Raw genomic sequence first — 26,409 nt, 5'->3', positions numbered from 1 at the left:
CGCCCTGAGAAGCCACGGCTCTGGCTGCTGCCCTGGGGCCGGGGGAGAGTCCCAGGATGTTTGAGGAAGAACTGGAGTTAGGTGGTTGGCAGGATGGGCAGCTAGTGCTCAGGAGGAAGAGGCTTCTAGAAGACCTGGGAGATGGGCAGCAGAGCACTGACCTTTCAGCAAGGGAGGCTCCAGGGCGCACAGCCTGAGTCAGGAGACCAGTCGGTGACCTGGGGATGAGACCTGAGTTGTCCGGTTTGGTAGAGATCTTGAGGGGTCTGTTGAGATCTCATGGGAGTCTGGACAAGTAAGCTTTTTTTTTTTTGATTGCTGGTGTGGAAATCCACTCAAAACGCCAAATAAATTTTCATTTGTTATTTTTTGCATTTCATAGGCTGGGGTGAGCAAAAAATCAGAGCTTGCAAAACCTCAGATTTCATTTGAGATAGTAAAATAGGGTTATTGTTTGAGTGCAGTATAATTGTATCTGCTAATGGCATCTCCTGGCTTTGGAGGTCGTCCTTCTGGACCAGAACATCCTTGTCATAAAGATTTTGCTGTGAAGCTGAGTCCAGACTAAAAACAGGAAAAGAAGTTTGCTGGATTTGTGTGTGTAACTCACAGGTTTTTGGCATAGAGTTGTCCTGTGGACTATATTAACTTTTTTTTTTTTTCTTTGAGGTTCTGAGTGGATCAAGGTTGGCCTTCTTAAGCCAGTGGAACGATCTGGCAATGCATTTGTGATCTAGGGCCCTCATGCGTTACCTCACCTCTGCCACATTTATTTTTATTTTTTTTAAAGATTTTTTAAATTTATTTGAGAGAGAAAGAATGAGACAGAGAGCATGATGGGGGGAGGGTCAGAGGGAGAAACAGACTCCCCGCTGAGCGGGGAGCCCGATGTGGGACTCGATCCCAGGACTCCAGGATCATGACCTGAGCCAAAGGCAGTCGCTTAACCACCTGAGCCACCCAGGCGCCCCGCCTTTGCCACATTTAAGCAGAGTATTCCTGAAGCTTGTAGAGCAGTGGTTGATTAATGAAACTGGAGGCTTCACCTTTGTTTTAATTCCAACTCTTTTACCAGGAAACTTGTAAATATACCATTTTCAGAAGAAGTACATTTGTGATTTTTCTTAATGCAAAGTATTTCATATCAGTAAATTTATTAGTAAAGGGAAGAACAAATTTTGCTGTAATCCTACCATCCAGATGACATGCTGTTACTATTTGCATAGATCTGCTTCCTGTCTTTTTATTTATGTTTAATTTAGTATCCCTTCTCTCTAAAAAAACAGGAGCGACCAGGTTCTTAAATAGAATAGTGAAATGTTAGTAAACCACAGGCTTAAAGAGAACTTAGAGGGAAGATAATCTGGGTATTTGGGAGGAGATAAGCATTATAGATGAGCCAATAAGAACTTACCTGCAAATTTTCTGTGACTAGTTTCTTGGTATTTCCTTGGGAGGTATCTGTTTTTCTCTGTAACCTAGCTGAAGCTCTAGGAGCAGCTACCTCTGGTTACCTGGTTATTAAGGTAATTTTTCCATTGCCACAAAGAACTTCAGTTCCACTCAGCTTCTACCTTGATCCTTGTCCAGCTCTGCAGAGCAAACCTTACTCAGCTCCGAGCGGTCTTTGCGAGTGGGGCCAAGTTGCCACCCTGAGCCAAAAAAAGATCATTATGTCACCAGAAGCCCAAGCCCCGAGAACACAAGGTATGACCCAATAACCTGTGGGCCCCCGCCATGTCTTTGCAAGGAAACCCTCATGTCTCAGGTCTAGAGAAGAGGCAGCTGATGATTTTTGTTGTTTTGTTTTGTTTTGTTTTGTTTTGTTGGCAGCTGATGATTTTTAAGAAGATTGGGGTTTAGTTGCTCTAACCCACTCATTCAGATCTTAATTTGTTGATGATAACAGTCCTCAGACTGGATGATGACTCCACTTGGAGGCCACAGTAGGCCTTTGTGTTCCAGTTGGCTGGGTGTGCCTCCTGGTGCACATCTCTTCAGTCATGTTTCCTTAACAGCCAGCCGTACCTAAGCCCCGCCTTGGGCTCTGACGGCACACGATCCCGGACCGCCCGGAACCCTGGCCACCGAGGCAGTCCTTCCGGGAATTCATAAGTTCTTCAGATTTGGGGAAGGGGAGAAGGGAGGTATAACTTTGATTTTGACCACGAGGCATTAAGATACACTGAAAGGTCATTCAACAGACCCTGGAATACTTCCAAGTACTAGGTGCTAACAGATCTGAAAGCGAATAGGTCATGGAGGAGAGGACCTCCAAACATTTTCGATTCGGTGCCTGGTGTGTATTAGGGAATTAGGAAATGCACGCTGAAGGGAACAGTGCATTTGCCACGTGGAATAGTTAGCCAGTATCTTATGTCCCATTTTTAAAGTTTTAGCTTCTGTAGCTGAAGACTTGTAGCCACCCGTTTTCAGTAGCTGACTAGAGGTTTGCTCACAGCTGGTCACAGAGCTTCTTGGGCTTCTAATCAGAATTCTTGAAGGTACAGAGATGGGTTGAGATGCTTGCTCTACCCAAGCTACCCTAAGAGGCCACAAAGTCAAGGACAGAGGAGGACAAAGAGTAAGAGGGATATATATGGGGTGCCTTGATTTTAGAGCCCTGAGATTTAGGAGGAGCTGGGATAGGGCTGAAGAGGGGCTTGTTCTAGAGCCTGGGCTGAAGCCTATAGGCTCAAGGGTTTTAGGAGTAGCCTTTGGTTGGAGAACTTGAGGAAGGGATGGCCTTGTGATGAGGAGTGTCGGGTTTCACACTCACATCCTTACCTGGTGGTTCTTCAGACATTTCCTGGAAGCTTCTTAGGTCTTTGTAATCAGCTAACTAACCGGCTGAGTGAGTTTAGTTGTCAGTCAGTAATGAAGAAAGCAAAGGTCGGGACCAGTTGTCAGGATTGTGACCTGGCCTGGTTAATTACCTGAAACAGATCGTCTTTGCGGTGTACTTGTCAGAAAGGGAATTGGGATGGTGTATCAGAAAATCAGTTGGGAAAAGGATTTGGCAAGCCATCTTGATTTCTTTGTGTTGTGAAAGTAGCTGTAATGTTTTTAGAACCAGACCGGTGCCATTGGGGTTATCTCTGGTTTTCTGCAAATTGCTTTGCACATCCTAAAGTCCTGCTGACCAAAGTGGTTGTCGTTTTTAGGTACAGACTCCTGGGGCAAAAGATTCTGCATGTAGGGTTTTGGATCAACTTTGCTTCCTGTCCAAGGACTGGTTTTTACTATCTGTCAGCGAACTGGGACCTACTCTCCTGCCAGACTGAGTTGAGGAATGAACTTAGGTGGTGCTCCGAGTTAGTGAAAATCTAGGATTCCCGAGCTCAAAGGACTGCCTGGATGGTGGTTGTCTTTACAACCAGGAAAATCACTTTGAGTTTGGGTGGGGATTGTTAAAAAACAATGTGGATGCCCCTCTCTGTAGCAGACATTTATAGCTTTGAGATAGCTTTTTGTACAAAGATCTATATTTGCCAAGGTACTATAAACGAGGAGTCAGTTCTTTATATCGCTGGTTATATCACTGGAGGATTGGTTACAACTTTCTTTGGAGGTAGCTCCTTCGGTGCCCGTGAAATGTTACTTGTAGGATTAACAGGAAAACTGTCAAGGTAGATACTAGCCCATTGTAAGGGAGGTCTGCTTACAGTGGATACTTGGGAAGTACATGCATTGGGTATGAGGTTTTAAATTGTTCTCTGAGGTCCGTTCCGCTTGCTCACGGTCACGTGAACCCTCTGCCCGACTTGAGGAGCGCCCACATGGCCAGAGTGTGGCGGGGCTCCCTGTGGCTTGTGCACAGTGTGCTTATTGAGTTAATGTGTAAGCAGGAAACAGCGTCCTGTGCGGAGGAGTATATTAACCACCTGGGCTTCTCGGATTGATCACTGTCTCTTCAACTCCCCTGGATCCAGGACCTCAGCAGCCATGTCAAAGCCCCATAGCGATGTCGGCACTGCCTTCATCCAGACCCAGCAGCTGCACGCAGCCATGGCCGACACGTTCCTGGAACACATGTGCCGTCTGGACATCGACTCGCCACCCATCACGGCCCGGAACACGGGCATCATCTGTACCATCGGTGAGTGGCTGTGGCCCCCCCGCCCCCCCCCCCAAAAAACAGGGGCTTCATAGGACCGTGATCTTTTGTCTCCTGAAGAGACAAAAGAAATGTAGCAAACCTGAGTGCTGAGCGAGATGCTACACAGGTTCTTTTGGGGACTAGGAAGTGGCGATAAGGAGTCTGCATGCTCTGTGTCGGCTGCTAAAGGCAGAATTTAGATGGTGTCTTCCTTAATAGCACATCTTTTAGGAGCATCTCAGAAATCTAGGGAAGATCTTTTTGACATGCTCCAAGACTCTGTGGTTGGAAAACCGACCCGGCTTTGGGGAGAGCAGAGAGGGCTGGTTAAGTCTTACTTAGGCTTTCCTCGTTAGATGTAGGAGCCTATAGGAGTTGAAGGGAATAGGAAAAGTGTTCCCTTAAATCAAGAAAATGGGCAAACACAGTAACAGCCATCTATATGCTTTTGAAAGAACCTTGAGTGATTTGTAGGAGGAAAATTTAGGGGAAAAGAATATCAAGGATTCTTCATACTTGAAAGTGTTATTCCTCCTTTGAATAATTAACACTTTGGCTTTAAAACTTTTTTTTCACTAGGCCCAGCTTCCCGATCGGTGGAGATGCTGAAGGAGATGATTAAGTCTGGAATGAATGTGGCTCGTATGAACTTCTCTCATGGAACCCACGAGGTGAGCCTCAGCTGGATGGTTTGGCCACTGGGGCAGCATGCAGGAAATTGGGTGGCAGTGTGCTGTTCATTTAGCCACAGTGGATCAAGCAAGAAAGAGTCTGGGGTTTATAGCCAATGCGGAGGTCGTCTTCACTGGCCTGTCCTTACTATCCTTCCCCCATCTCCTGCCATCCCAGCTGGCCAAGTCTCCTTACGTGGAGACGATCTTTGGTTATTGGCCATGGTTTTCCCACACACCTGTGCTGACAAAAGTGTGCAAGGGTTGGGGATGCCTGGCTGGCTCCGGCAGAGGAGCATGCAGCTCTCAATCTCAGGGTTGGGGCTTTGGGTCCATGTTGGGTGTAGAGATGGCTGGGAAAATAAGTAAACTTAAAAAAGTGTGGAAGGGTCTACTGGAGAACCCACAGTGCTTGCCACCTCCTTCCCCTGGGTCTCCATAACAGTTCCTATTGCAGAGATGAACCAAAAGGTCACCACCCTGCAGGTGGATTTCTGGCCTAGTTTAGACCCACGATAACTGAGCAAGTCCAGGAGAGGAGTTTCTACCATTGCAAGTTAAGTGCTGAGTCTAATGCACCAACCCCGCTTCATCAATATTGTGTTCCTGGCCTATCTCTTCCCAGGGGTCCTGGTACATTAAAACCAAGTCAGCACCCTTCCCCAGCAGCCTGGTAGGAGTGTATTTGTGTTGAGGCTGTGTAGGAGCTGACTTGCCCTGTGGACGGAGGCCTTACCCAGGGACCAGGTGGCAACTCCTGGGACATGCTCCATCCCTGCTCCTGTTCCCAAACTCATTCAGAGGGAGGAGTGGAGGTTCCTTGAGGGACGGTTCCTTTTAAAACCCATCAGGCTCCATCATAAGCCGTGGGATTTCATACTGGCATTGATACAGAAGAAATGGAGGAGCCAGACTTTCCCCTGTCTTGACTTCTCATACTTCCTGTTCGGAATAAAGAAAATGCTACCCTGTAAGGACAGGTGGTGAGGGGTTGCCCTCTGGCATTTGGAAACTGGTGTTAAGTTTAGACTAAAAATAAAGCCCCAGGAAGTATAGTCCAAAAAGTTAATTTCTCCTTCTGAAATGTGAGACTCTCCATCGTGGGTTCCCTAACCTGTGTTTCATAAACAGTCTATGGCCTGGCAGGCGGCCGGCCTCCAAACGTCATGGGGGCCTGACCAGGTTCAGAGGAACTGTGCTCAGGCGGTACTTCAGGCAGCTTAAGACACATCCGTGCTGGCATTCTGTAATTTTCCAAAGTCGGAGGCCTTGGCGGGAGTCACCAGGAATTCTTGCAAGTGTTAGCTTAGCCCAAAGAGAGAGCTAAAGATACCAGTGGGGATCGGTTCACCATTGATCCCTGCTGCTGGACCGTGCCAAGGTCTCCTGTGTGCAGCAGAAGAAGCAGAAATAGATTTGAAGAAGTCGACCTTTAACTAGGCTTGATGGCCTTTTCCATCCAATCCAGTAAACTAACACCGCCACAGCTCCAAAATGGCAAGGCCATGGGGTGTCTGCTGCACCTGCCCTGGGGGTGGGGGGGGCGGCCTGGCCCAAGGATTTGGGTGTTTTTAGACTACAAGAGGCGTTTGGAGATACTCTCTGCTTTAATTCTTATTCCCAGATTAGAATTGGGATTAAAAAAAACAAACACACACTCAAGTCCCTCTCGTGGGTTTGGGGTTTTTGACCAGGATAAGGTTGTCTCTGGGATCAGGGGTTTGGAAACTCATCTTCGTAGGCACCTTTGACTAGTGGCTGCAACATGCTTTCCCAGCTCTTGACAATTTTTATTTTATTTTTTATTTTATTTTTTTTAAATGTTTTCCTTTTTTTAATTTTTTAAATTTTTTTAAAAGATTTTATTTATTTATTTGAGAGAGAGAATGAGAGAGAGCACATGAGAGGGGGGAGGGTCAGAGGGAGAAGCAGACTCCCTGCCGAGCAGGGAGCCCGATGCGGGACTTGATCCTGGGACTCCAGGATCATGACCTGAGCCGAAGGCAGTCGCTTAACCAGCTGAGCCACCCAGGCGCCCCTCTTGACAATTTTTAAATGCTCTTCTAAGCAGAGCATTGAAATTGTTCTCTCTTGCTGACTCTGACAGGGACATCTGTCTGCATCTGCTCTTTTCTTCCAGCTTTGCCGGCCTCAGTGCCCCTGCCCCGTTGGGCAGTTCAGGTGCACAAGATGTTTTCTTACTGAACGTGTGGCCCCAGAGATACTGACTTTGAAACGACCTAAATTTAGAACCTTCCACAAGGACAGTATTGATTGATGGAATTCTTTACCACTTGGTAGCATCCAACAAAACCACAGCCATAGCGGGCGACTGTAGTACACACATCTCCCAGAAATGTCCCCAAAGATGCCAGTAGAGAGGATTTGAATAATGTAAGACCTAATAATCTCATTGGTGTGTGTACAGTAGATTTTATGTCCTCCAAGAACAAAAACACGTGTTTATTTAAAATGCTTATGATTATAAAATTTATTAGGCCACCAAAAACCCTCAAGTTCCATAAAATGGAAATTATAGAGACCATATTCTCAGGCTTTTTTTTTTTTTTTTAATGGAAATTTTAAGTCTAACCGTAATCAAGAAAACTTACAGGGGCATGGGCACCCGGGTGGCTCAGTGGGTTAAGCATTCGACTCTTGATTCTGGCTCAGGTCATGATCTCAGGGTTGTGCTGAGTGCGGCGCCTGTTTAGGATTCTCTCTCTCTCCCTCTCCCTCTGTCCCACCCCCCACCCCAAAAAGAGAAAAAGGAAAAAAGAAAACTTATAGACTTAAATGTACTTACCGGAAAGCAAAAGTCTTAATGAAAGTAAATGAAACACTTAACTCAAATACTAGGAACCAAATAACCTAAAAGGGATGAAGGAAAAGCATTGATTTAAAAGCATAACTTGATGAAATAGAAAATAAATTTGACAAACCAAAAAATCCCTGTAAAACAGAAACTTTCAGAAAGCCTGGTCAAGAATGAGGATGCACCAAAAAAAGAGACTATGAAAAGGGAGTATTTCCCATATGTTCGAAGAGAGTTTGAAAGTCATAAAAAGACTTCTACTTTACTTTCCAGAAGTTGAGATGAAGTTGATTATCTTCCAAGAAAAGGTAGTGTCCAAGAAGTAGAAAGTATAAATAGATTAACAGCCTGAAGAAATTGAAAAGGTGACTAGCTTCATTCAGAGCACCAGGCCTGGAGAACTTGGATGGCTTACTTCTGCCTCCCCTTGAAGGAGTGGTTAGGTTACGTCCTTTGTCATGTGTTCCAGGGCCTAAAGAAGTACAGAAGTCTTCCCAGTATGTTCGTTGAAGCCAGCACACCCTGCTAGTGAGATGAGACAAGAACAGTACCGCAACCAGGCAGGTTAGCGCACAGGCCGTCATTTAGAGAGAAGCAGACAGGAAAGGTAAAATTCAGCAGTCCACATCCAGCCGTCTACTAAAAGAATTTCCTGCCCCGTGACCACGTAAATTTTATTCTAGGAACACAAAGTCCACACTGGGATGAAATATAGAGTGGCCAGTAGGAGATGACGGTGATATTAGTTGCTCACCTCTGCTCTAAGGACTTCGTGGATTCTTTTACCCCTCACATGAGCTCTGAGGAAAAGGCATTTGACAACGTGAAACACCCATTCCTTCAAAAAAAAAATTATCTCTATATTCTAGTTTATATTATTTTATTGCGAGCCAGTAATAGAAAGAAATAGTCATAACTCAGAGTAGGGACCTCTGCCCCCAGAAAACAAGCCAGCGGTCCTCACTAGAGACCATAACTAGAAGCTGAAGATTCTCAGATCCACGCTTCAGGCAGCACGGTCCTTGGAGGGTAGACTCTGGTTCCAGCTGCCTCGACGGTGCTGCTCTTCTGGACAGGCTGAAGGACAGGGCCCGCAAAGTGCTGAGCTGGGTGCCTCTGTGATCAGCAGCGTCCTGTTGGTTACACTAAGAACTCTTAACATCTTGGCTCTGAGTCCCTTTTTTTAGTCAGACAGTCGTGGCAACTGGGAAAAGAGCAAAGGCTTAGGAAAAAGATGGAAGTCAGGGCAGTTGGTTTGGAGAGAGACATATCCTCACGCTCCCCTCGGCCACCCCAAAACGTGATTGTGAAAACCAGGTCTGTGGGACCTTAGCAATGGCTTGTTTAGCTTGGGCCATTGTAAGCTTAAGTAAATAACTCTGGAGTTTGAATTGTCGTTGGGATCAATAGAGGAGAAGCTCAGAATTGCCAAATCTATCAGAATCTGACCGTGATTGCCAGACCAGTGTGACCCACACCTGAGGACCAGGGCTTTTAACTCCAGTTGTCTGCTGTATTTGCCGAGGGAGTGTGATGGGTCCTAGGGAACACAAAGGAGACAAGCTTTTTACGTTGAGACGTGTTTACGCCATCTCTGTAGTTGGTTATGGTGGCAGTATTCTAAAGTTACTAAGATTGGCTCTAGAGTGAGTGAGTGCTGTAGAAGAAGGGGGCAGAAGCCAAAGAGATTGAAATGATCAGATAGAGGGTGCTCGGTGACTGGCTGACCCTGATGCTAGACACAGCAGGTGGTCTAGAACATCACAGGCCTTTCCTGAGGGATCCGCCTCAGCTCTGGCGCTGGATCCTTGTGTGGGAGCACCCCTGTCATCTTCCTTCCTTTCCCTCAGTACCATGCAGAGACCATCAAGAACGTGCGCACAGCCACGGAAAGCTTTGCTTCCGACCCCATTCTCTACCGGCCGGTTGCCGTGGCCCTGGACACCAAAGGACCCGAGATCCGAACTGGGCTCATCAAGGGCGTGAGTATCATGGGGAGCAGCGAGAGGGAGGGCACAGGGGGCAGCGGGCTCCAGAGAGCCATCCTCCGCAGTCCATGCCTTGCTCAGAGGCTGTGTTCCTCAGGGTTCAGATCTAGATCTAGATGTGAGAGTTCTGTTCATCACGTTCCGTCAAAAAGGTTGATTTGGTGTACTTTGCTAAGACGTGATAGAGTGAGGAACTTTTTACTCTAAAAACCTACTTCCCAAGTCTGTCTGCGTCGCTTTTCCCCCTATCATTTACATAGCGTGACTAAAACATTGTAGGTTTTCCTTGGGTGACTTCCTTGAGGTAAGTTCGAGAATATGATCATTGATTTGCAAAGCCAGAGGCTTTATTGTTCCTTCTGGTGGAGATCTGAGCATTTTTCCTTGGAGGGAAGAGCTTTTCTTTGGACTCACGGCTTACTCTCTGGTCTGTAGAGCGGCACTGCGGAGGTGGAGCTGAAGAAAGGGGCCACGCTCAAGATCACTCTGGACAATGCCTACATGGACAAATGTGATGAGAATATCCTGTGGCTGGACTACAAGAACATCTGCAAGGTGGTGGAAGTGGGCAGCAAGATCTACGTGGATGATGGGCTTATTTCTCTGCAGGTGAAGCAGAAAGGTAGGTACAGGGGGCGGCATCTCATTCTCTAGAACCATCTCTAAATTTCCCTTGACCCAAGGACAATGGGAAGTTTGTTTGGCTGACAGCAAGGTGAAGTCTGTTTATTCTCAGGAATTCCTTTTCTGATTCCTTGTCCTTTATTTTTTATTATTTTTTTAAGATTTTGTATATTGGACAGAGAGAGACACAGCGAGAGAGGGAACACAAGCAGGGGGAGTGGGAGAGGGAGAAGCATGTTTGTCGCCGAGCAGGGAGCCCGATGTGGGACTCGATCCCAGGACCCTGGGATCAGGACCTGAGCCGAAGGCAGACGCTTAATGACTGAGCCACCCAGGCGCCCCTGATTCCTTGTGCTTTAAAACAGACTTCAGTCCAACTTTATCGCGTGCTCGGGGAGCATATGAGAAGATTTCTTTTTTTATCCATCCTCACTGTTTCTGCCTTTCTGCTTTCCTTCCTCCATCCCTCAGTGTGATAGGTGCAGGAATACCTGGGAATGATAGCTAATATCTAAGCATTTTACGTGGTAACTTGTTTAAATTTTAAAACAACCTCATGAGCCGGTATTATCCCGATTTAACAGGTGGGGAAACAGGCACAGATAGGTTAGTCGACTTGCCCAAGATTATACAGTTAGTGAGTTGGGATCAGAATTCTGGACGTACGACTCCAGTGCCCACAATGTGCCTCATTCCAGTTCACTCTACCGGGGGAGCCTGCTTCCGGTTGGACATTGTGCCCTCATTGCTCCCTCCCCCACCCCCAATTTCGGACAGGTCCTGACTTTCTGGTGACGGAGGTGGAGAACGGTGGCTCCTTGGGGAGCAAGAAGGGTGTGAACCTCCCCGGGGCTGCTGTGGACTTGCCTGCTGTGTCGGAAAAGGACATCCAGGATCTGAAATTTGGGGTAGAACAGGATGTAGATATGGTGTTTGCATCTTTCATCCGCAAGGCCTCAGATGTCCATGAAGTCAGGAAGGTCCTGGGAGAGAAAGGGAAGAACATCAAGATAATCAGCAAAATTGAGAATCATGAGGGAGTTCGGAGGTGAGTGCCCCTCTCTGTCCCCTGCTTCCATCAGCCCCGGCCTCGCTTTCCAAAAAGCAGACCGTATCCCGTGAATACCCAGTTCCCAAATCTGGCGACCTGCCCATCCGAATACAAACTCCCTAGTTGAGGCCAGACCCACTGAATCCAAATATCTGAAGAAGGGGAGTGGAAGGCATTGGTATTTTTATTTATTTATTTCATTTTATTTTTGTTTTTTAAAGATTTTATTTATTTGACAGAGAGTGAGAGCGGGAACACAAGCAGGGGGAGTGGGAGACGGAGAAGCAGGCTCCCCGCCAAGCAGGGATCCCGATGTGGGGCTTGATCCCAGGGAGCCTGGGATCATGACCTGAGCCGAAGGCAGACGCTTAACGACTGGGCCACCCAGGCGCCCCTTGTTTTTGTTTTGTTTTGTTTTAAAGTTTATTTAAGTAATCTTTACACCTGATGTGGGGCTCGAACCTGTGACCCTGAGACCCAAGAGTTGCACGTTGTTCCGACTGAGCCAGCCAGGGCCCCCAAGGCATTGGTATTTTAAAAAAAAAACAAAAACAACATATATATCTTCCCAGGTGATTGGCATGCTGATGCTCCCCAGTGGTGATTGACATTGTTCCATAGGCCCAGGGACCAATGTTGGAGTGGACGGGGTCACTGCTTACAGGATCATGCTGTCCTCCTGATCAGGAGTGCTACTTTGTTGGAACAAGGGGACATTGCCCCCCAAACCCCGCCTCCACCACCATTTTTCCCAATGGAAGGAAGATGGCAGGCTCTTAGGAAGGGGGTGGCTCTTTTGGCCCCTCACTTGGGAGATCTGGGGAAGCTCCTGGTGTCCTTGTCTTCACGTAGAAAGCAGCTGGCCTGATGACTCGGCTGGCTCTGGCATGTGACCAGCTTCCTGGAGGAAAGCATGTACCTCCTCCGCTGTGCCTGGGCCCACCCAGCTCCACTTCACCACCTCCCCAGTGTCCCCAGGTAGAGCCAATGAGTACGGCCAGCTAGCTGACATCTCTTCCTCTTCAGCTCCCTACTAGGAGCATAAGTCAGCACAGCTAAAACTCTAGACCTACTTGTGTGATTTAGGCGCGTACTTGGGGAGGGCGGGAGGAGCGGCCCTGCCCAGTGTTTGACCTTGCCATTCTTAGCTCTGTGTAGATGTCCTTTGTACCAGGCAACATGGAGTCCCCCTCCTGCCGTCCTGATAAACCAGGGGTACCTGCTGACCTTGGCCGCAGGCCAGGCAAAGCCACATGTCCTCTTGCATTCATCAGGTGGGAGGGGGCTGCCTCAAGGAGCAGCCCTCAAGCGTCCTTGGCTGGAAGGCCACGGACCTCTGTGTCAGGAGTGCTCAGCTGGCCCTGTGTTCTCTGTCTGCTTGGAAGTGCTGGCTGGGGTGCCGATGGTAGAGAGATGCCTCAAGAGGGGCCTCCTGAGCTGCAGATGGGAAGGAAGAAACCTTGTCCTCTCCCCGGCCCCTTCAGTGAAGTCCCCATCCTAGCGCTAAAGAAGGTCAGCAAGCAGAACCGTTAGCCCGCCTTGGGAGATGAAGGTAGCTGGAACACCCCGTCACCTGCACACCCAGGAGGAGGTCATGGACGGCTGTCCTGGTGAAGGGCTGCTAAATCAGAGAATGCAGGAGAACCTCCTGAGCATCACTGCACTTGCGGCCTTGTTCCATAGAGCCTCTCCTTCTACCCCCTCTGGCAGGTTTGATGAGATCCTGGAAGCCAGCGATGGCATCATGGTGGCTCGTGGTGATCTAGGCATTGAGATTCCCGCAGAGAAGGTCTTCCTTGCTCAGAAGATGATGATTGGGCGGTGCAACCGAGCCGGGAAGCCTGTCATCTGTGCAACGCAGGCATGTGCCTCTCCCCATCCTCACACGCTCGTGGGGGGAGGGGGGCGGCTGGTCTCTTCCCAGCATCCCACCCCCCCCACCTCTCAAACATGCACACCCTCCCTTCCCCTCATGCATGTACACAAAGCCATACTCTGTGCACAGACACGCTCCCCAGGGAGTCAGGGTGTAGTCCTTCTTCTCTGAAGATGGCCCCGGCCACATCTCCCTGTGCTCTGTCCCCTCCCAGATGCTGGAGAGCATGATCAAAAAGCCCCGTCCCACCCGGGCTGAGGGCAGCGATGTGGCCAATGCGGTCTTGGATGGAGCCGACTGCATCATGCTGTCTGGAGAGACGGCCAAAGGGGACTACCCGCTTGAGGCGGTCCGCATGCAGCACCTGGTGAGTTTTCGGGCCTCCCTATGTCCGCGGGCCGGGCCGGGGGGGAGGCAAGCTTCTGGACAGAGCGACACCTTTTGGGCTGCTGCGCCCACAACCTTTTATGATCCTCTGAGTCACAACAGGAGTGAGGAAGTGTGTGCTGGGGGGAGAGGAGTGTCTTGGTTTTTTTTCTCTTCTGCCTTCCCTGCCCACATTCCCTCCTGTTTCCTCCGGTTCTGGAGGCATCCTCCTTCATCCGTCATAACGCAGTCACTTCTGGCTTCAAGGCCGTGAATCCCTTCCTCCGGACAGCCCAGAGGACCCGAGTACCTCTGCCCTGTTCTGGGAAAGGCCCTGGGCTCCTCCCAGCCAACCTGTTTGGCTTTTGTTTGATTCCCCACCTGTCCCACATCAGCTGCCTCCCCCGGGGGCACCTAGGCCCCCTCCGGAAGCTGTTGCGTGCGCTGAGGTGACTTAGCTGGCCTTGCATGGCGCCGGCAGCGGGGCCTGCTTTGCTGAGCTGCTGCACTCGCCTCAGGCTGAAAGGTGGGGTTTTAGTTAGTGACTGGCAGCAAGTCCACAAGTCGGGACAGGTGGAGAGAGTGAGCCTGTTGGGCCTGGCGTGAGAGCATCTAGAAGGGTCCGTGGCCACGTCCCACTGCCTGGCTCCTTCTCAGCTCCTTGGCCCTGTCTGGTCCTGCTCTAGACTCACTGAAGAGTTAACCCAGGGTTCAGTTACCAGGGCTCCTGAGGCCTGGGAGACGGAGTGCTGCAAATTTACTTTCTTACAATAGTCCAGTGTCAGTGCTTATAACGTGTGTGAGCTCAGCAGACTCGCCTAGGATCCTGAAGTGGTTTTTCTTTGACCCTCCAATTCTTTTCCCATAAGCAAAGGATCCCTGTGCCCTTTGTGTGACGCCCCCTCCCCTGCACTCCCCCAAATGTAAACACCCCCCCCCCAACAAAGATCTCTTCCTTTCCTCCTTCCCTTTCTGTGTGTCCAGTTATTAGGCTGTGTAGATTGATGTAATCTTTGTACCCTCTGCGTGATAGATGTCACCCCAACTTACAGAGGAGGATTATGTGGTCATAAAGCCTCAGTTTGAACCCAGATCTGCTGGCTCCAGAGCCACTGTTCTCCTGTAACAAAGTGCTTTGTCCAGCGGGAGATGAGGCTGGGTCTCCAGCAGGGGTCTGTACTAAGAATCATGCTCTGGTCTCTGAACTCCTGTTGTTTTTTCCATACCCCAGTCTTTCCTCTGAACAGACACCTTAGAGAGAACGACAGGGCTTGGATGGCCCTGCTCAGAAGATAAGTGATGTGCTCTGGGCTAGGCGGTGCAGGCCTCTCCTTTCCACGCCCCCAGTTAACACTGGCCAAGAGCTTCCTTTAACCGTTCACTGCTTTCTTTTGTGTCTAACTGAGGCAATTAACCACCCATGACTAAGGGCTAGGCAGCATCAGGTATGGTTCTATTTCCTGTTCACGTCTCCTGTCCTTTGGACTGCATGCCCTCCCTTAGAGAAAGAAAACCTTTAACCTAGTAAATCCTGCCATGTACCTGCTTCTGCTGTCAAGTTAATGAGATGTTCTTACTGATTCTCCCCGCACCCCTTATCCTCTAAGATGCATTACAATGTTCTGAAGCTTACGTTTTCTTTCTAATCCTTGATGTTACCTGAGCAGGTGGTCTGTGAATAACTGAATGGCTTTCTCATGACTGTGGTAATCCTTACATTTTTAATCAAATGTCCTGTTAACACTCACCTGTGTGCTTCCACAGGCATCTGTCCCTTCACATGGCTGTTCCGTGTGCCCCTCACCAATCTGCCATTTTCCCCCCCCTTTGTGCTTGGACCATGGTTAAGCTGTGTGGCTTTGGTTTCGTCTGACCCCGGCTTTCCGGTGCTGCTCAGCGCGTTCCCGTGGCCGGCCACTGGAAAGGCTGGCAGCAGTCCTGTGCCTGCAGCCAAGCAAGTGTCCCGCGTGTGCCTGGAAGCCAGGCGCTGAGCCCTGCGGTGACCAGACAGCCATGTGAGGAGGGAGGGCCTGTTCCTTCCTGTGAGCTGTGGAATGAGGCAGCATGGTCGGGTCCTGCCAGGGAGTGGCGTGGGTCCAGCCTGGGCGTGTTTCTGTGCCGAGGTTCTAGAGCCTGCCGCCGTGTCGTCTCCCTCCACCCCTACCCCCAATCAAAAAGTCCTTCCAGAATGGAAGAACCAATTTTCCCTCTGTGGGAGGGGAAGCAGTAGCAGTCGATGCTGGAAATTCTCCTCCCATCCCTGAGCCTTGGGCTTTCCTCACGCTGCCTCTTTGCATCTGCATGAAGGACAGATTTAGCCAATTAACCTAAGTTTACCTTCCTCTGATTAATTCCCCCTTCTGTCTTTCCATGTGTTGTCTCTTGTTTTTTCCCTCCTCCTTGCCTCTCCTCCCCCCTCTAAACCTTACAGATAGCTCGTGAGGCTGAGGCAGCCATGTTCCACCGCAAGCTGTTTGAAGAACTTGCGCGAGGCTCAAGCCACTCCACAGACCTCATGGAAGCCATGGCCATGGGCAGCGTGGAGGCTTCTTATAAGTGTTTAGCAGCAGCTTTGATAGTTCTGACGGAGTCTGGCAGGTAGGGCCCCAAGGGCAGGTAACTCCGCAGGATAACCAGCCTCTTGCTCCAGCTGATCTAGAAGGCAGCTAGGGCCCTAGAGCTGCGGCCTGGGCTCCAATCCTCTTCTCATCTGCAGGAAGCCAGCCAGGGAGGTCAGGGCAGGGCAGGACCAAAAGGGCCTTTGGCTCGGTAGGCGCAGTGGATGGCCCTGGCCGCTGGTGAAGGGCTTGTTCCTGTGAGTCTGGATCTTGCTCAGCTCAGCACCTCCGGTGGTTGGCCTTTTCTTGGCCTCACATCCAGGGACATGTTCCTCACCAGCTGTCTGGGCGACTCTTCCCCCCCCTCCCCTGTGACGCGGCTCTGACAAAGCTCTGTCCCCCTCCTGTCCCTCTGGACGGATATCGCCCCCCGTAGATTGCCCGTGAGGCAGAGGCCGCCATCTACCACTTGCAATTATTTGAGGAACTCCGCCGCCTGGCGCCCATTACCAACGACCCCACAGAAGCCGCCGCCGTGGGCGCCGTGGAGGCCTCCTTCAAGTGCTGCAGTGGGGCCATAATCGTCCTCACCAAGTCTGGCAGGTAGGAGGTGGCGGCGGCTCCCCGGGGATGCCCTGCTCCGGGGCACCTTCCTTGGGCGTCCTGAGAGCGGTGCGTTGGACGGGGCTCGGACAGCGCTGAGCCCGGGTAAGACCCCTCTGCCTGCCCCTGGGCCCGGAGGACCCCAGACAGCACCCGCCAGTGGTGTGAGAGCATTTGCATCCAAAGCGAGTTTGCATCCTCAAGATAAACTAGAGAATTACAGAACTACAGATAGACTGACTACAGATGCTTATTTGATTATTGACAAGCTAATCTTTTAAAAAAGTAAAAGGTGGCCAGTTTTGTTCATTCCAGCTACCATGTGCTCTTTAAAAGTTCCGTTTGGAAAATCATTGCTGTCCACCGACAGGCTGTTTGGTTGGTGCACCTGTCCCTGCCTGTCTTTGGGCCCCAAAGGCAAGTGGGTTGAGGACCAGGAAAGGTCACCATGTTGTCTCGCGGGCACTCTGGTGCCATGCAACCAAGCTGAGGCCTGTGCTTGGCCTTAGACTTAGACTCGGGATCTCTTCCTAGTCCGGCCATGGAGTTAGCCTCTGTCACTGCCCCCGTCTGGGAGTGTGCTCCTCATCCCTGCCCCAGGGCCACAAGGGATTCCTAGAAGGGAAGGGTAGAGGGGGGTCAGGCCGGCCGGCCCTGTGCACCGAGGAGCGGCTGGTGGGGCTGCCTGTAGGACCAGGGCATGAGATTCGTGCAGATTGCTGCAGCAGAGGGCTCGGGATAAACAGCTCCCGCCATCAGAATTGACCTTTGTGGAAAGGTCCAGCCTTTGCTATTTGGCTATTTTTAGCTCCAGTCTTCTGGGATTTCACTGTCGCAAGTCCCGACTTCACCAGTTGCTTCCCTCTGAAAGCCTTGTATGGGGCCAGGCCTTTAACGGGGCATTCTCTGCTGTGCCGTGGCTTAAGTTTCCCTGACACCTGTTGAGTGTCCTTAGAGCTTGCCTTCTGAGGCCCAGGGCCTCCTGCAAGCAAGCCCCTCCCCAACTCCCCAGACACATCTACAACCAGAAGGGTAGTGTCTGTTCAAGGAAGCATCTGGCGCTGGGGCTCCAAGGGGCCCCCTACCCTCCAGAGGGGCCTTCACAGGCAGAGCCTCCCACACTAACCTTCCCATCTCCTGGTCTTTCCTCCTGGGTAGCACCCAGATTTCGAAGCCTTGCTCAGAAATACTCAGGTTTGGCTCTCGAGCCCAGTTGCTGGGACTGCTTCAGGGACGTTGGGGGCCCTGTGGGCTGGGGAGAGGGCACAGCAGGAGAGAAGGCTTGCGTTGTAGATTCCCGGGGGGGCTGGTGGGCCGTGCTCCTGTTCTTCGCAGATGTCAAGAATCAGGTGCTATTCCCATGCTGCTTGGCTTGTCACTGCTGCTGGCAGCAAGAGGAATGGGCGCTGGTGAGATTGGGCAAGGCTGTGTCTGTGCCAGGATGGCAAAGTTCAGAGGAGGGGGTTCTGCCAACTACGGGCCATGTTGGGTGAATAGGTGAGACTGACCATGCCGGGTCGGTATGATCCTGGGGCCCTGGGCTGTGAGGAGGGCTGGAAGGCAATTGGGTAGTGTGGCACTAAGAAGAGTCGTCTTCTATTCCTTGGAAGGTAGAGGACGAGGGGCTGCCCCGGCATCGGGAGCACATGCTAAAATGGCCAGGGTCTCATGCTGGCAGAGTGAGTTGGATTAGAGGGTGAGCTGGTGCTGAAGGCCCTGCGGGGTGTCCTGGGAGGCTCTGGAACACTGTTTAATGGTCTCCTCTGCCTGTCCATCATCCCATCTCAGGTCTGCTCACCAGGTGTCTAGATACCGCCCCCGCGCCCCCATCATTGCTGTGACCCGGAATCACCAGACTGCTCGCCAGGCCCACCTGTACCGCGGCATCTTTCCTGTGGTGTGTAAGGACCCAGTGCAGGAGGCCTGGGCTGAGGACGTGGACCTCCGGGTGAACTTGGCCATGAATGTTGGTGCGTGGCTGGGAGCAAGGGCTAGAGCCTGGAGGGGTGGGAATAGTGCTTGAGCACTGGTCTCCCTAGGATCCTCTAGAAAGGGGAACACACTGACCTTAGGCTGTGCAGGAGTCCTAGCTGACATCCCTGGGAATGTTCTCTGAATCCTCCTTCCCATTCCCTGAAGTTCTGGGCTGAGCTGCCCACTTCTCTCTGTCTTCCAGTTTGGGGCTCAAAGCAAAGGATCCTGGATAGTCAGGGGTGTCCATTCTTGGGCATCTGCTCATTACTGAGGGTTAAAAAAAAAAAAAAATTAGCCATAGCTTCTACGCCGTGGGGTGCCATACACACAGATTATGTACTGGTGGCCTTTGTCCCTGGTAAAGTAGGATATCAGTGGATGAGAGGAAGTACTCTACCCTCTAGAGTGTAAAATGAATGATGTCCAAAGGTCCCTGGCAACTCTGCCATTTGATTGATCAGGAAGTATCAGGGCAGGGCCTCCCCCTTCCCGGTTGCCTGGGTTGGGAGGCTTGCGCCACCTTGTGGTGTAAGGAAGTAATGGTCCGTCAGCCCTGCTTGCTACCTCCCGCGGGCAGTCGGCTAGGTGCGCACCTGCCTGGCTCGGCTTTTACTCACCAGCCTTTCTTCTCTTCTTTCAGGCAAGGCCCGAGGGTTCTTCAAGAAGGGCGATGTGGTCATTGTGCTAACTGGGTGGCGCCCTGGCTCCGGCTTCACCAACACCATGCGTGTCGTGCCTGTGCCGTGATGGGCCCCAGAGCCCCTCCAGCCCCTGTCCCATCCCCGTTCCCCAACCCATCCATTAGGCCAGCAATGCTTGTAGTGCTCACTTGGGGGCTGTCACGTGGCACTGGTGGGCTGGGATGCCAGGGAAGATTAATGCCTCTGTAAAACATGACTGTTTTTTAGGACCCTGTTCGGGTGAGGTGACCCAGAGCTGGGTTGCACATCATGTGACCTCACCCAAGCAAGGGACGAAGAAAGGCTGCAGGACTGGAAGCCCCAGAGCTTAACATGGAGGGCAACAGCTCCTGCTTATCCTCCTTTGCGTACTCCATTCGGTACCTATGGAAAACGGGTACCAGAGAACTCCCAACCCTGGCCTGCGGTCAAGAGACCGCCAGCAAGAGTAGCAGCATAGGGCACTGGTTCCACTTTAAGGAGACTGGCTCAGGCCCTCACTTGCTTCTCCACCCCCCTCAGTCTCCCCCACTCCCACCTTGTGTGCGTTGTGCACTTCTGTTCCTACACTCAGCTGTTGCTGCAGGCAAACACTCCACCCTCCGCCCTCCACCCCCCACTTTCCCCACTGCTGCAGCCGCCCCCAGGCCTGTTGCTATAGAGCCTACCTGTGTGTCAATAAACAGCTGAAGCACCCGTTTCCTCGCTTTTCTGATGGCTTTTCTGATGGGTGAATCCTACCCTCTGAGTAGGGTGAAGGTGGCAAGACACTTGCGCCTCCTGGTGGTCGTGCCTGTGTGGTGACCCAGGCCACCTGCAACCGGTGCTCTGTGGGGTGCAGAGGTGCTGGGAAAACGGGAGCTGACTGTCTTGAGGAGATAGGTTATCCCTTCATCACCCTCAGGAGGTGGTAGCTGGGACATCTTACTGGCTTATTTGGACCAAAGAGAGGGCAGCAACAAGGCCCCCTCCCTCCTGCGCTGGTGGGGTAGGTCTAACGCAGCAGAGGACCCTAATGTAAGGGCACTGTAGGAGAACACCAGGTTCTGCTCCCAGTTTCCAGAATATTCTCTCTGGGCTCCCTTTGTGCCCCACCTGTCTGCCAATGTCCTACCCCCATGACAAAACGGGGCCAAGGGGTTGGTAGAGGTTTAGGAATGGAACGAAATCTGGCTTGCACCTTCCCTTTCTGGACCCCTCAAGAATCAAGCCCTACCTGGCAGGAGGGACCGGTCCTGAAGGCCAGGTAAGCTCGGGGAATCGGGCTTTGACCCCATTCTCAAGGCCCAGGGCATTGTCCCATGGCACCACTCAGCTTTACTTGTCTTGCTTCCCGACTTGATTTCTGGCCATCGTGTCAGTCCCTCCCCAGGACCCAACTTGGAGAAATGCGCGAAAGCATCCTGGCTCCCGGGCTTTCCGACTGCCCGGGCTATATCCTGTTTTAAAATCTCCTGTGCTCCCTAACTCATGTCACCTCTCTGGTGTGGGGAGAAGTTGAAACCTACCCTGGAGCTCAGAGCCGGGAGGGTTTAGAGGAGGGTTTAGAGGAGGACGGGAACCGGTTGCTGCAGAGGGAGGGCTGAGGAGGAAGAACCTGGAGGGGACCCAAGGCCTGCGCTGGGAGCGGCAGGAGGTGCAGACCCAGGCCCGGGCCACCCGGACTTGCTGGTCTGGAAGTAGGAGTGGTAGAATCTGCGCAGAGCTCCAGCAAGGACCTGGAGGAGGAACGGCCAATGGGCGGGGCCCGTCCCGCGCGAGCAGCCAATGGGCGGGCTGGGGCGGGCCCTCGGGGCGGGGGCGGGGGCGGGCCGACGGGCGCGCGGTCTGGCCGCGCGGTCCCCAGCGCTCGCTGGAGGCGCCGCGATGACCGCTCTGAGCCGGGGCGAGGCGGCCGAGGCGGGCAGGTAAGGGGCTGAGGCCCGCGGGCTGGGCTGGGGGACGGGCGGGGGGCCCGGGGGCTGCCGCGAGGGGCGCTGCCTGGCCGGGCGAGGCGGCCGCGGGGCGCCCCTGCGCCTAGGCACATTCTGGCCGCGGGGCAGGCAATTCCCGGCCACCGGCATTTGGGCTCCGCTCCAGAGCTGCGCAGCGCGGGCCCGGGCGCCTCCGGGGGCTGCGAGGTGTTGGCGAGGGGGCAGATGGCCCGGCTGTCGGCGCCCCGTACCTGGGGGATGAGAGAAGTCCGGGCGGCATCAGGATGGGCACCCTCCTTGGGACGCCTCTTACCGCGTCTCCGCCACCATAGCTATTCATTCATCCGTGTACTCATTCATTCATTCATTCACTCATTCGTTCATTCACCAGCAAAACCGATTCCCTCGTCCTGACTGCCCCGCACCCCAAGTCTGGCGCTTCCCTGCTGGCTCTCTGAGGGGTCAGCCTCTCTCCTCGCCCAGCCGGGACTGCAGTTGTAGTGGCCCGCGGCGGCCCAGGAGGCAGCGTGGAGCTGTCCCGGCACGACCCAGCCGCGCCCGTGCGCCAGGCCCGTCCCGATCGGGCGCGCTGGGGCCGGTCTCTCAGCGGGAGACCTGATCCAAAGTCGCTTTGGGAGGAAGGAAAGTTCTTGCAGCTGGGCAAGGGGCAAGGAGGCTGGGCAGGCTGGAGGTGGCGTTTCAGGTGACACCAAGAACTGTGGCCTCGCTCCTTGAGGTCTTGGGTGCTGCGGGCGGGATTATTTAGGGAAGACAGAGGAAGTGATTGAGGCTGTAGCAAGTTCCTGCCCTTGCCCAGGTCCCAAGCCCCACAGTCTGAGCTCTGGAGGGCAGCCTGGCTCCCCTGGCCAGCTAGCACTGGGGAACGTAGGGTGAATGTGTGAGTCCTGTGCCCACTCTACACAGGTTTATGGAACTGGCTGAATCCTTAGGGGCTCCCTCTGCCCTGTTTTCAGAGGCTGGTGGGTCTCTACCCAGCTGTCATTTGCCCTTATTGGCTTTGCTTGTCTCCCCCCTCCTCATGGCTGTTTAAGGGTGCCCCCATCCTTGCAGGGGTCAAGCTCCTAGGGAATAAGACAGAGTGCCCTGACAATCTGTGATGTCTTCACCCCATGTATATCTCTAGCTGGCTCCAAAGTCCAGCGCCTCTCAAAGATTTATGGGGTTGCAGGGAGAGGTGGCGTAGAGGGTGTCCCTCCCGTCCTGTAATGAGGGGGCCAGGATACCCCCTCCACAGTCCTCTGATGATGCTGGCCAGAGTCCAGCCCATGCTTACAGACACTCTCAGGTTTGAGGTTACAGTCTGACAGGGCCAGGTAAGCAGTGAGCATCCCTGGGGCAAACGGACAGGTCTAGAGGGCAAAGCTGGTGGAGGCTGCCACCCAGCTTCCGCGAGAGTTTCAGCTGGGACCAAGTCGAAGTTCTTCCTGACTTGCCTTAGGGAGAAATTTCGGCATTAGCCTAGAGGGGACAGCCCGGCCCGATCCATGCCTTGATGTTACAGGTTGCTTTCAAATTTCTGAACTTAGGTGAGTCCTCAGAAGCCTTGATGCAGAGCAGAAAGACCTGTGTGCAGATTCATCCACCTAAGATGACCCCCTGAGGTTGAGGTCAGCAGTACTCGGATGGATTTATGCCAGTCAGCCTCCCTGAAGCTCTTTCAAGTGCCTGCTTAGGTGGCTCCGCCCAGTCCTTAACCTGGTTAAGCTGTGGTTTTGGCCACCCCCCGCCCCCCACAATGCCACATACCGTATTTATTGGACCAGCATGAAGAGCTTTGCTCTGGGAATCGGAAGTGAGTTCTAAGCCTCACGCTGTTCCTGTTTTGCTGAGACTTGGGAAAAGTCAGGTCCCCTCTCTGGGTCTACTTTGCCATTATCATAAGGCAAGGAGATTGGATTGTAGGCTCCCAAGGGCCTTCTCTATGATGTCGTTCAGTGATTCTGCTAATTTGCCTCAATTTCCCCTCAATTTCTGGAGGTGTTTTATTTCTTCACATAATTTCTTCTTTGCTGTGACTCCCTATAGAAAGTCCATGAAATCAAGGGGCGCCTGGCTGGCTCAGTTGGTGGAGCATGTGACTCTTGATCTCAGGGTCATGAGTTCAAGCCCCACGTTGGGCAGAGAACTTACTTAATAAACACAAACACAGGCCCATGAAACGGAAAACGGTACAGCATTCCACTTGGTACAGTGTCCAGTGTCTGAGTTTGGACACCAGAAAATAACTTGCTTTCTCCTTTCCTGAAAAATGAAAATAGGCCCCTACATTTCTGCAGCTGCCTCTGGTGCCAAGTGTAAGTTTGGCATGAAATCAGTCTGGGCCACCGTGCTGTTATTCACCTGGGCTGCAGGGCACCAATCTGTCACTGTCTGTTGTCACCAAACTTTGAAGCTTTGATGAATCACCCTTTGATGAAGTTTACTCATGTAGGAAAGGAAGGAGGAGGGGAGAGCAGAGGCCCCTGTGTGATAAGAAGTAACTGCCTCCCACCCCAAGGAGTACCTGCCTCCTATCGCACAGATTCCAGAAGGAAGGTTTTTTCCGAAGAATGTAAGCCTCTATAGGGTAAGCTGGTTCCTCCCTTCTCCCTGCCACAGCTACACATTTTTACTGGTTTAGAAATGCTTGGTCCTAATTTAGGACTGGAGTTTTAATAACCCGTGGAGGTTGAACCACTCTTCAAGGCCTAGTTCTAACCGCATGTTTCCTCAGCTGATGTTTAATATCCACTAGAAAATCACATGGTGAGTTTTTTTAAACAGACATGTTTCTGGCTGGTACTATTTCTTTTTTTTTTTTTAATATTTTATTTATTTATTTGAGAGAGAGAATGAGATAGAGAGAGCATGAGAGGGGGGAGGGTCAGAGGGAGAAGCAGACTCCCTGCTGAACAGGGAGCCCGATGCGGGACTCAATCCCGGGACTCCAGGATCATGACCTGAGCCGAAGGCAGTCGCTTAACCAACTGAGCCACCCAGGCTCCCCTGGTTGGTACTATTTCTTTCTTTTTTCTTTTTCTTTTTGAGTAATCTCTACACCCAGCGTGGGGCCCGAACTTACAACCCTGAGATCAAGAGTCGCATGCTCTACTGACTGAGCCCACTATTTCTATTTTAATCTGAAATAAGAAGCACATAAAGGATTAGTTTAAATCAGCGGCACCTGGGTGGCACAGTCGGTGAAGCATCTGACTCTGGGTTTCGGCTCAGGTCATGAGCTCAGGGTCATGGGATGGAGCCCCACGGCACACTCAGCGCAGAGTCTGCTTAAGTCTCTCTCTCTCCCTCTCCCTCTGCCCCACCCCATCCCCACTCTCTCGTGCTCTCTCTCTCAAATAAATAAATAAATCTTTAAAAAAAAAAGAATTAGTTTAAATCGAACACGAATTCCGTTTCCTCCTAACAGGCACATCAATGGTATATTAAGTAATTGTCAAAATTGTACTGGCATTTCATTCCACTGGCAGCCCTCTTGTTCTCTGACTCAGGGTCAGAGCAGCATGGGTGGTATGCCACAACTGTGACCAGTTTAAGGATTTTCGTTCTCTCTTCTGTAGAAAAAACTTCAGATGTTTCTAATATGTGTTAACATTAACTGGATTACTCAAAACTTGCCTATACTCACCCGGGCCACACAAAGTGCTATTTAAAAATAATTTTTGAATTTTGAAGGACTATCCAGAAATGTCATTGTAAAACAACCCAGCGACAGGGGCGCCTGGGTGGCTCAGTTGGTGAAGCATCCGACTCTTGCTTTCGGCTCAGGTCATGATCACAGGATCCTGAGATGGAGCCCCATGTTGGGCTCCCTCGTCAGCGGGCGTCGGCTTTTCCTCTCTCTCTCCCTCTGCCCCTCCCCCTGCCCATGCACAAGCTCTCTCTCTCAAATAAATAAATCATTTTTTTTTAAGATTTTATTTATTTATTTGACAGAGCACAAGCAGGGGCGGAGGGAGAGGGAGAAGCAGGCTTCCCTGCTGAGCAAGGAGCCCGATACGGGACTCGATCCCAGGACCCCGGTGTAACAACCTGGGCTGAAGGCAGATACTTAACCGACTGAGCCACCCAGGTGCCCAATAAAAAAAATCTTTTTCTTTTTTTTTTTTAAAGTTAAAAACAAAATGAAACAACCCAGTGACATTACCTCAGAATTGATATTCATACTGGGCTTCCTTGACTACCAAACAAATTGAAAAATGCTTGTGGTTTTCATTGTTAAATCCTTTTATTGCAGAAAAATTCAAACATATATAAAAAGAGAGAATAGTATAATAAGCAGGATGTGCCCATCACCCAGCTTCAATAATTACCAAGTTATGGGCCAACCTTGTTTCGTATATACCTCCCTCCTCTCTCACTCCTGAATTATTTTGAAGCAAATCTAAGATATTATTTTATCCACAACTATTTCCGTGTGTATCTATAAAAGATCAAGCCTTTAAAAAATATAACTACAATACTGTTACCACACCTAAAAAATAACAGTAACTCCTTAAAATCATCAATGAGTTAGCATTTAAAGTTCCCCCATTGTCTCATATCCGTCTTTGTACCATTTGTTTAGTTTAATAACAATCTGAATGAGGTTTATGCAATTGGTTAACATACTGAATCTCTATATCTATGTCTCTATAATCTTTTGTAATCTTTAGGTTCCCCTTCCATTTCTTCTTCTTCTTTTTTCTTCCTTGCAATTTTTAACTAATCTCTAGACCCAGCATGGGGCTTGAATTCACAACTCTGAGATCAAGAGTCGCCTGCTCTACCGACTGAGCCACCCAGGCGCCCTTAGCTTGAATCTTTCTATAAAGAAATGTCTTTTCTTCAGCTATTTGGTCACTGAGGTATAGCAGCAACAGTGGAGATCTGGTTTTATCAAGGAAGGAACAGGATGACAAAGGTTTGTTCCTTGGTGACTAGTTAGAACGAGGACCATTTAGGTGTTGGAAAGAACTAACAGAACTTTCTGCATGACACACCTGATGGATGATATTCACATGTAGGTACACATTTTTAAATTCCTTGTGCCTGATTGCAGCTTTACCTTTTTTTTTTTTCCACCCACTGGACTATTTATTTCCTTATACCAAGTTCCTTGATGTGGGTAACACTGAATGAGGTTTTTTCTTTCTTTCTTTCTTTCTTTCTTTCTTTCTTTCTTTCTTTCTTT

The 26,409-nt window shown here is 51.0% G+C and overlaps 2 protein-coding genes across 7 annotated transcripts in view; both read left to right on the top strand.

The window, feature by feature from the left end:
• Positions 1 to 20,005, top strand: part of PARP6 (poly(ADP-ribose) polymerase family member 6) — a 61,336-nt gene extending 41,331 nt beyond the window's left edge. For 5 of the 6 annotated variants that reach the window (XM_032417018.1, XM_032417022.1, XM_032417019.1 and 2 more), the window contains 10 exons: positions 3,933 to 4,099; positions 4,679 to 4,770; positions 9,436 to 9,567; positions 10,009 to 10,195; positions 10,975 to 11,245; positions 12,959 to 13,109; positions 13,339 to 13,491; positions 15,922 to 16,088; positions 18,440 to 18,621; positions 19,266 to 20,005. In XM_032417018.1, the coding sequence (XP_032272909.1) occupies positions 3,933 to 4,099; positions 4,679 to 4,770; positions 9,436 to 9,567; positions 10,009 to 10,195; positions 10,975 to 11,245; positions 12,959 to 13,109; positions 13,339 to 13,491; positions 15,922 to 16,088; positions 18,440 to 18,621; positions 19,266 to 19,372 (1,609 nt within the window). In that variant the 3' untranslated portion in view covers positions 19,373 to 20,005. Of the gene's footprint in view, positions 1 to 3,932; positions 4,100 to 4,678; positions 4,771 to 9,435; positions 9,568 to 10,008; positions 10,196 to 10,974; positions 11,246 to 12,958; positions 13,110 to 13,338; positions 13,492 to 15,921; positions 16,089 to 16,484; positions 16,652 to 18,439; positions 18,622 to 19,265 lie in introns of all 6 variants that reach the window. The other variant, XM_032417020.1, reaches the window with a different exon arrangement.
• A 1,131-nt stretch (positions 20,006 to 21,136) lies between these two features.
• The window catches only part of GRAMD2A (GRAM domain containing 2A), a 31,736-nt gene continuing 26,463 nt past the window's right edge, over positions 21,137 to 26,409 (top strand). The window contains exon 1 of the mRNA XM_032418039.1: positions 21,137 to 21,212. Within this exon, the coding sequence (XP_032273930.1) occupies positions 21,172 to 21,212 (41 nt within the window). The 5' untranslated portion in view covers positions 21,137 to 21,171. The remainder of the gene's footprint in view (positions 21,213 to 26,409) is intronic.

The sequence above is a fragment of the Phoca vitulina genome, unplaced genomic scaffold (assembly GCF_004348235.1).
Source record: "Phoca vitulina isolate PV1807 unplaced genomic scaffold, GSC_HSeal_1.0 scaffold20, whole genome shotgun sequence".
NCBI lineage: Eukaryota > Metazoa > Chordata > Mammalia > Carnivora > Phocidae > Phoca > Phoca vitulina.
The sequence above is the reverse complement of the archived record's forward strand: the minus strand, read 5'-3'. Positions and strand labels throughout refer to the sequence as shown.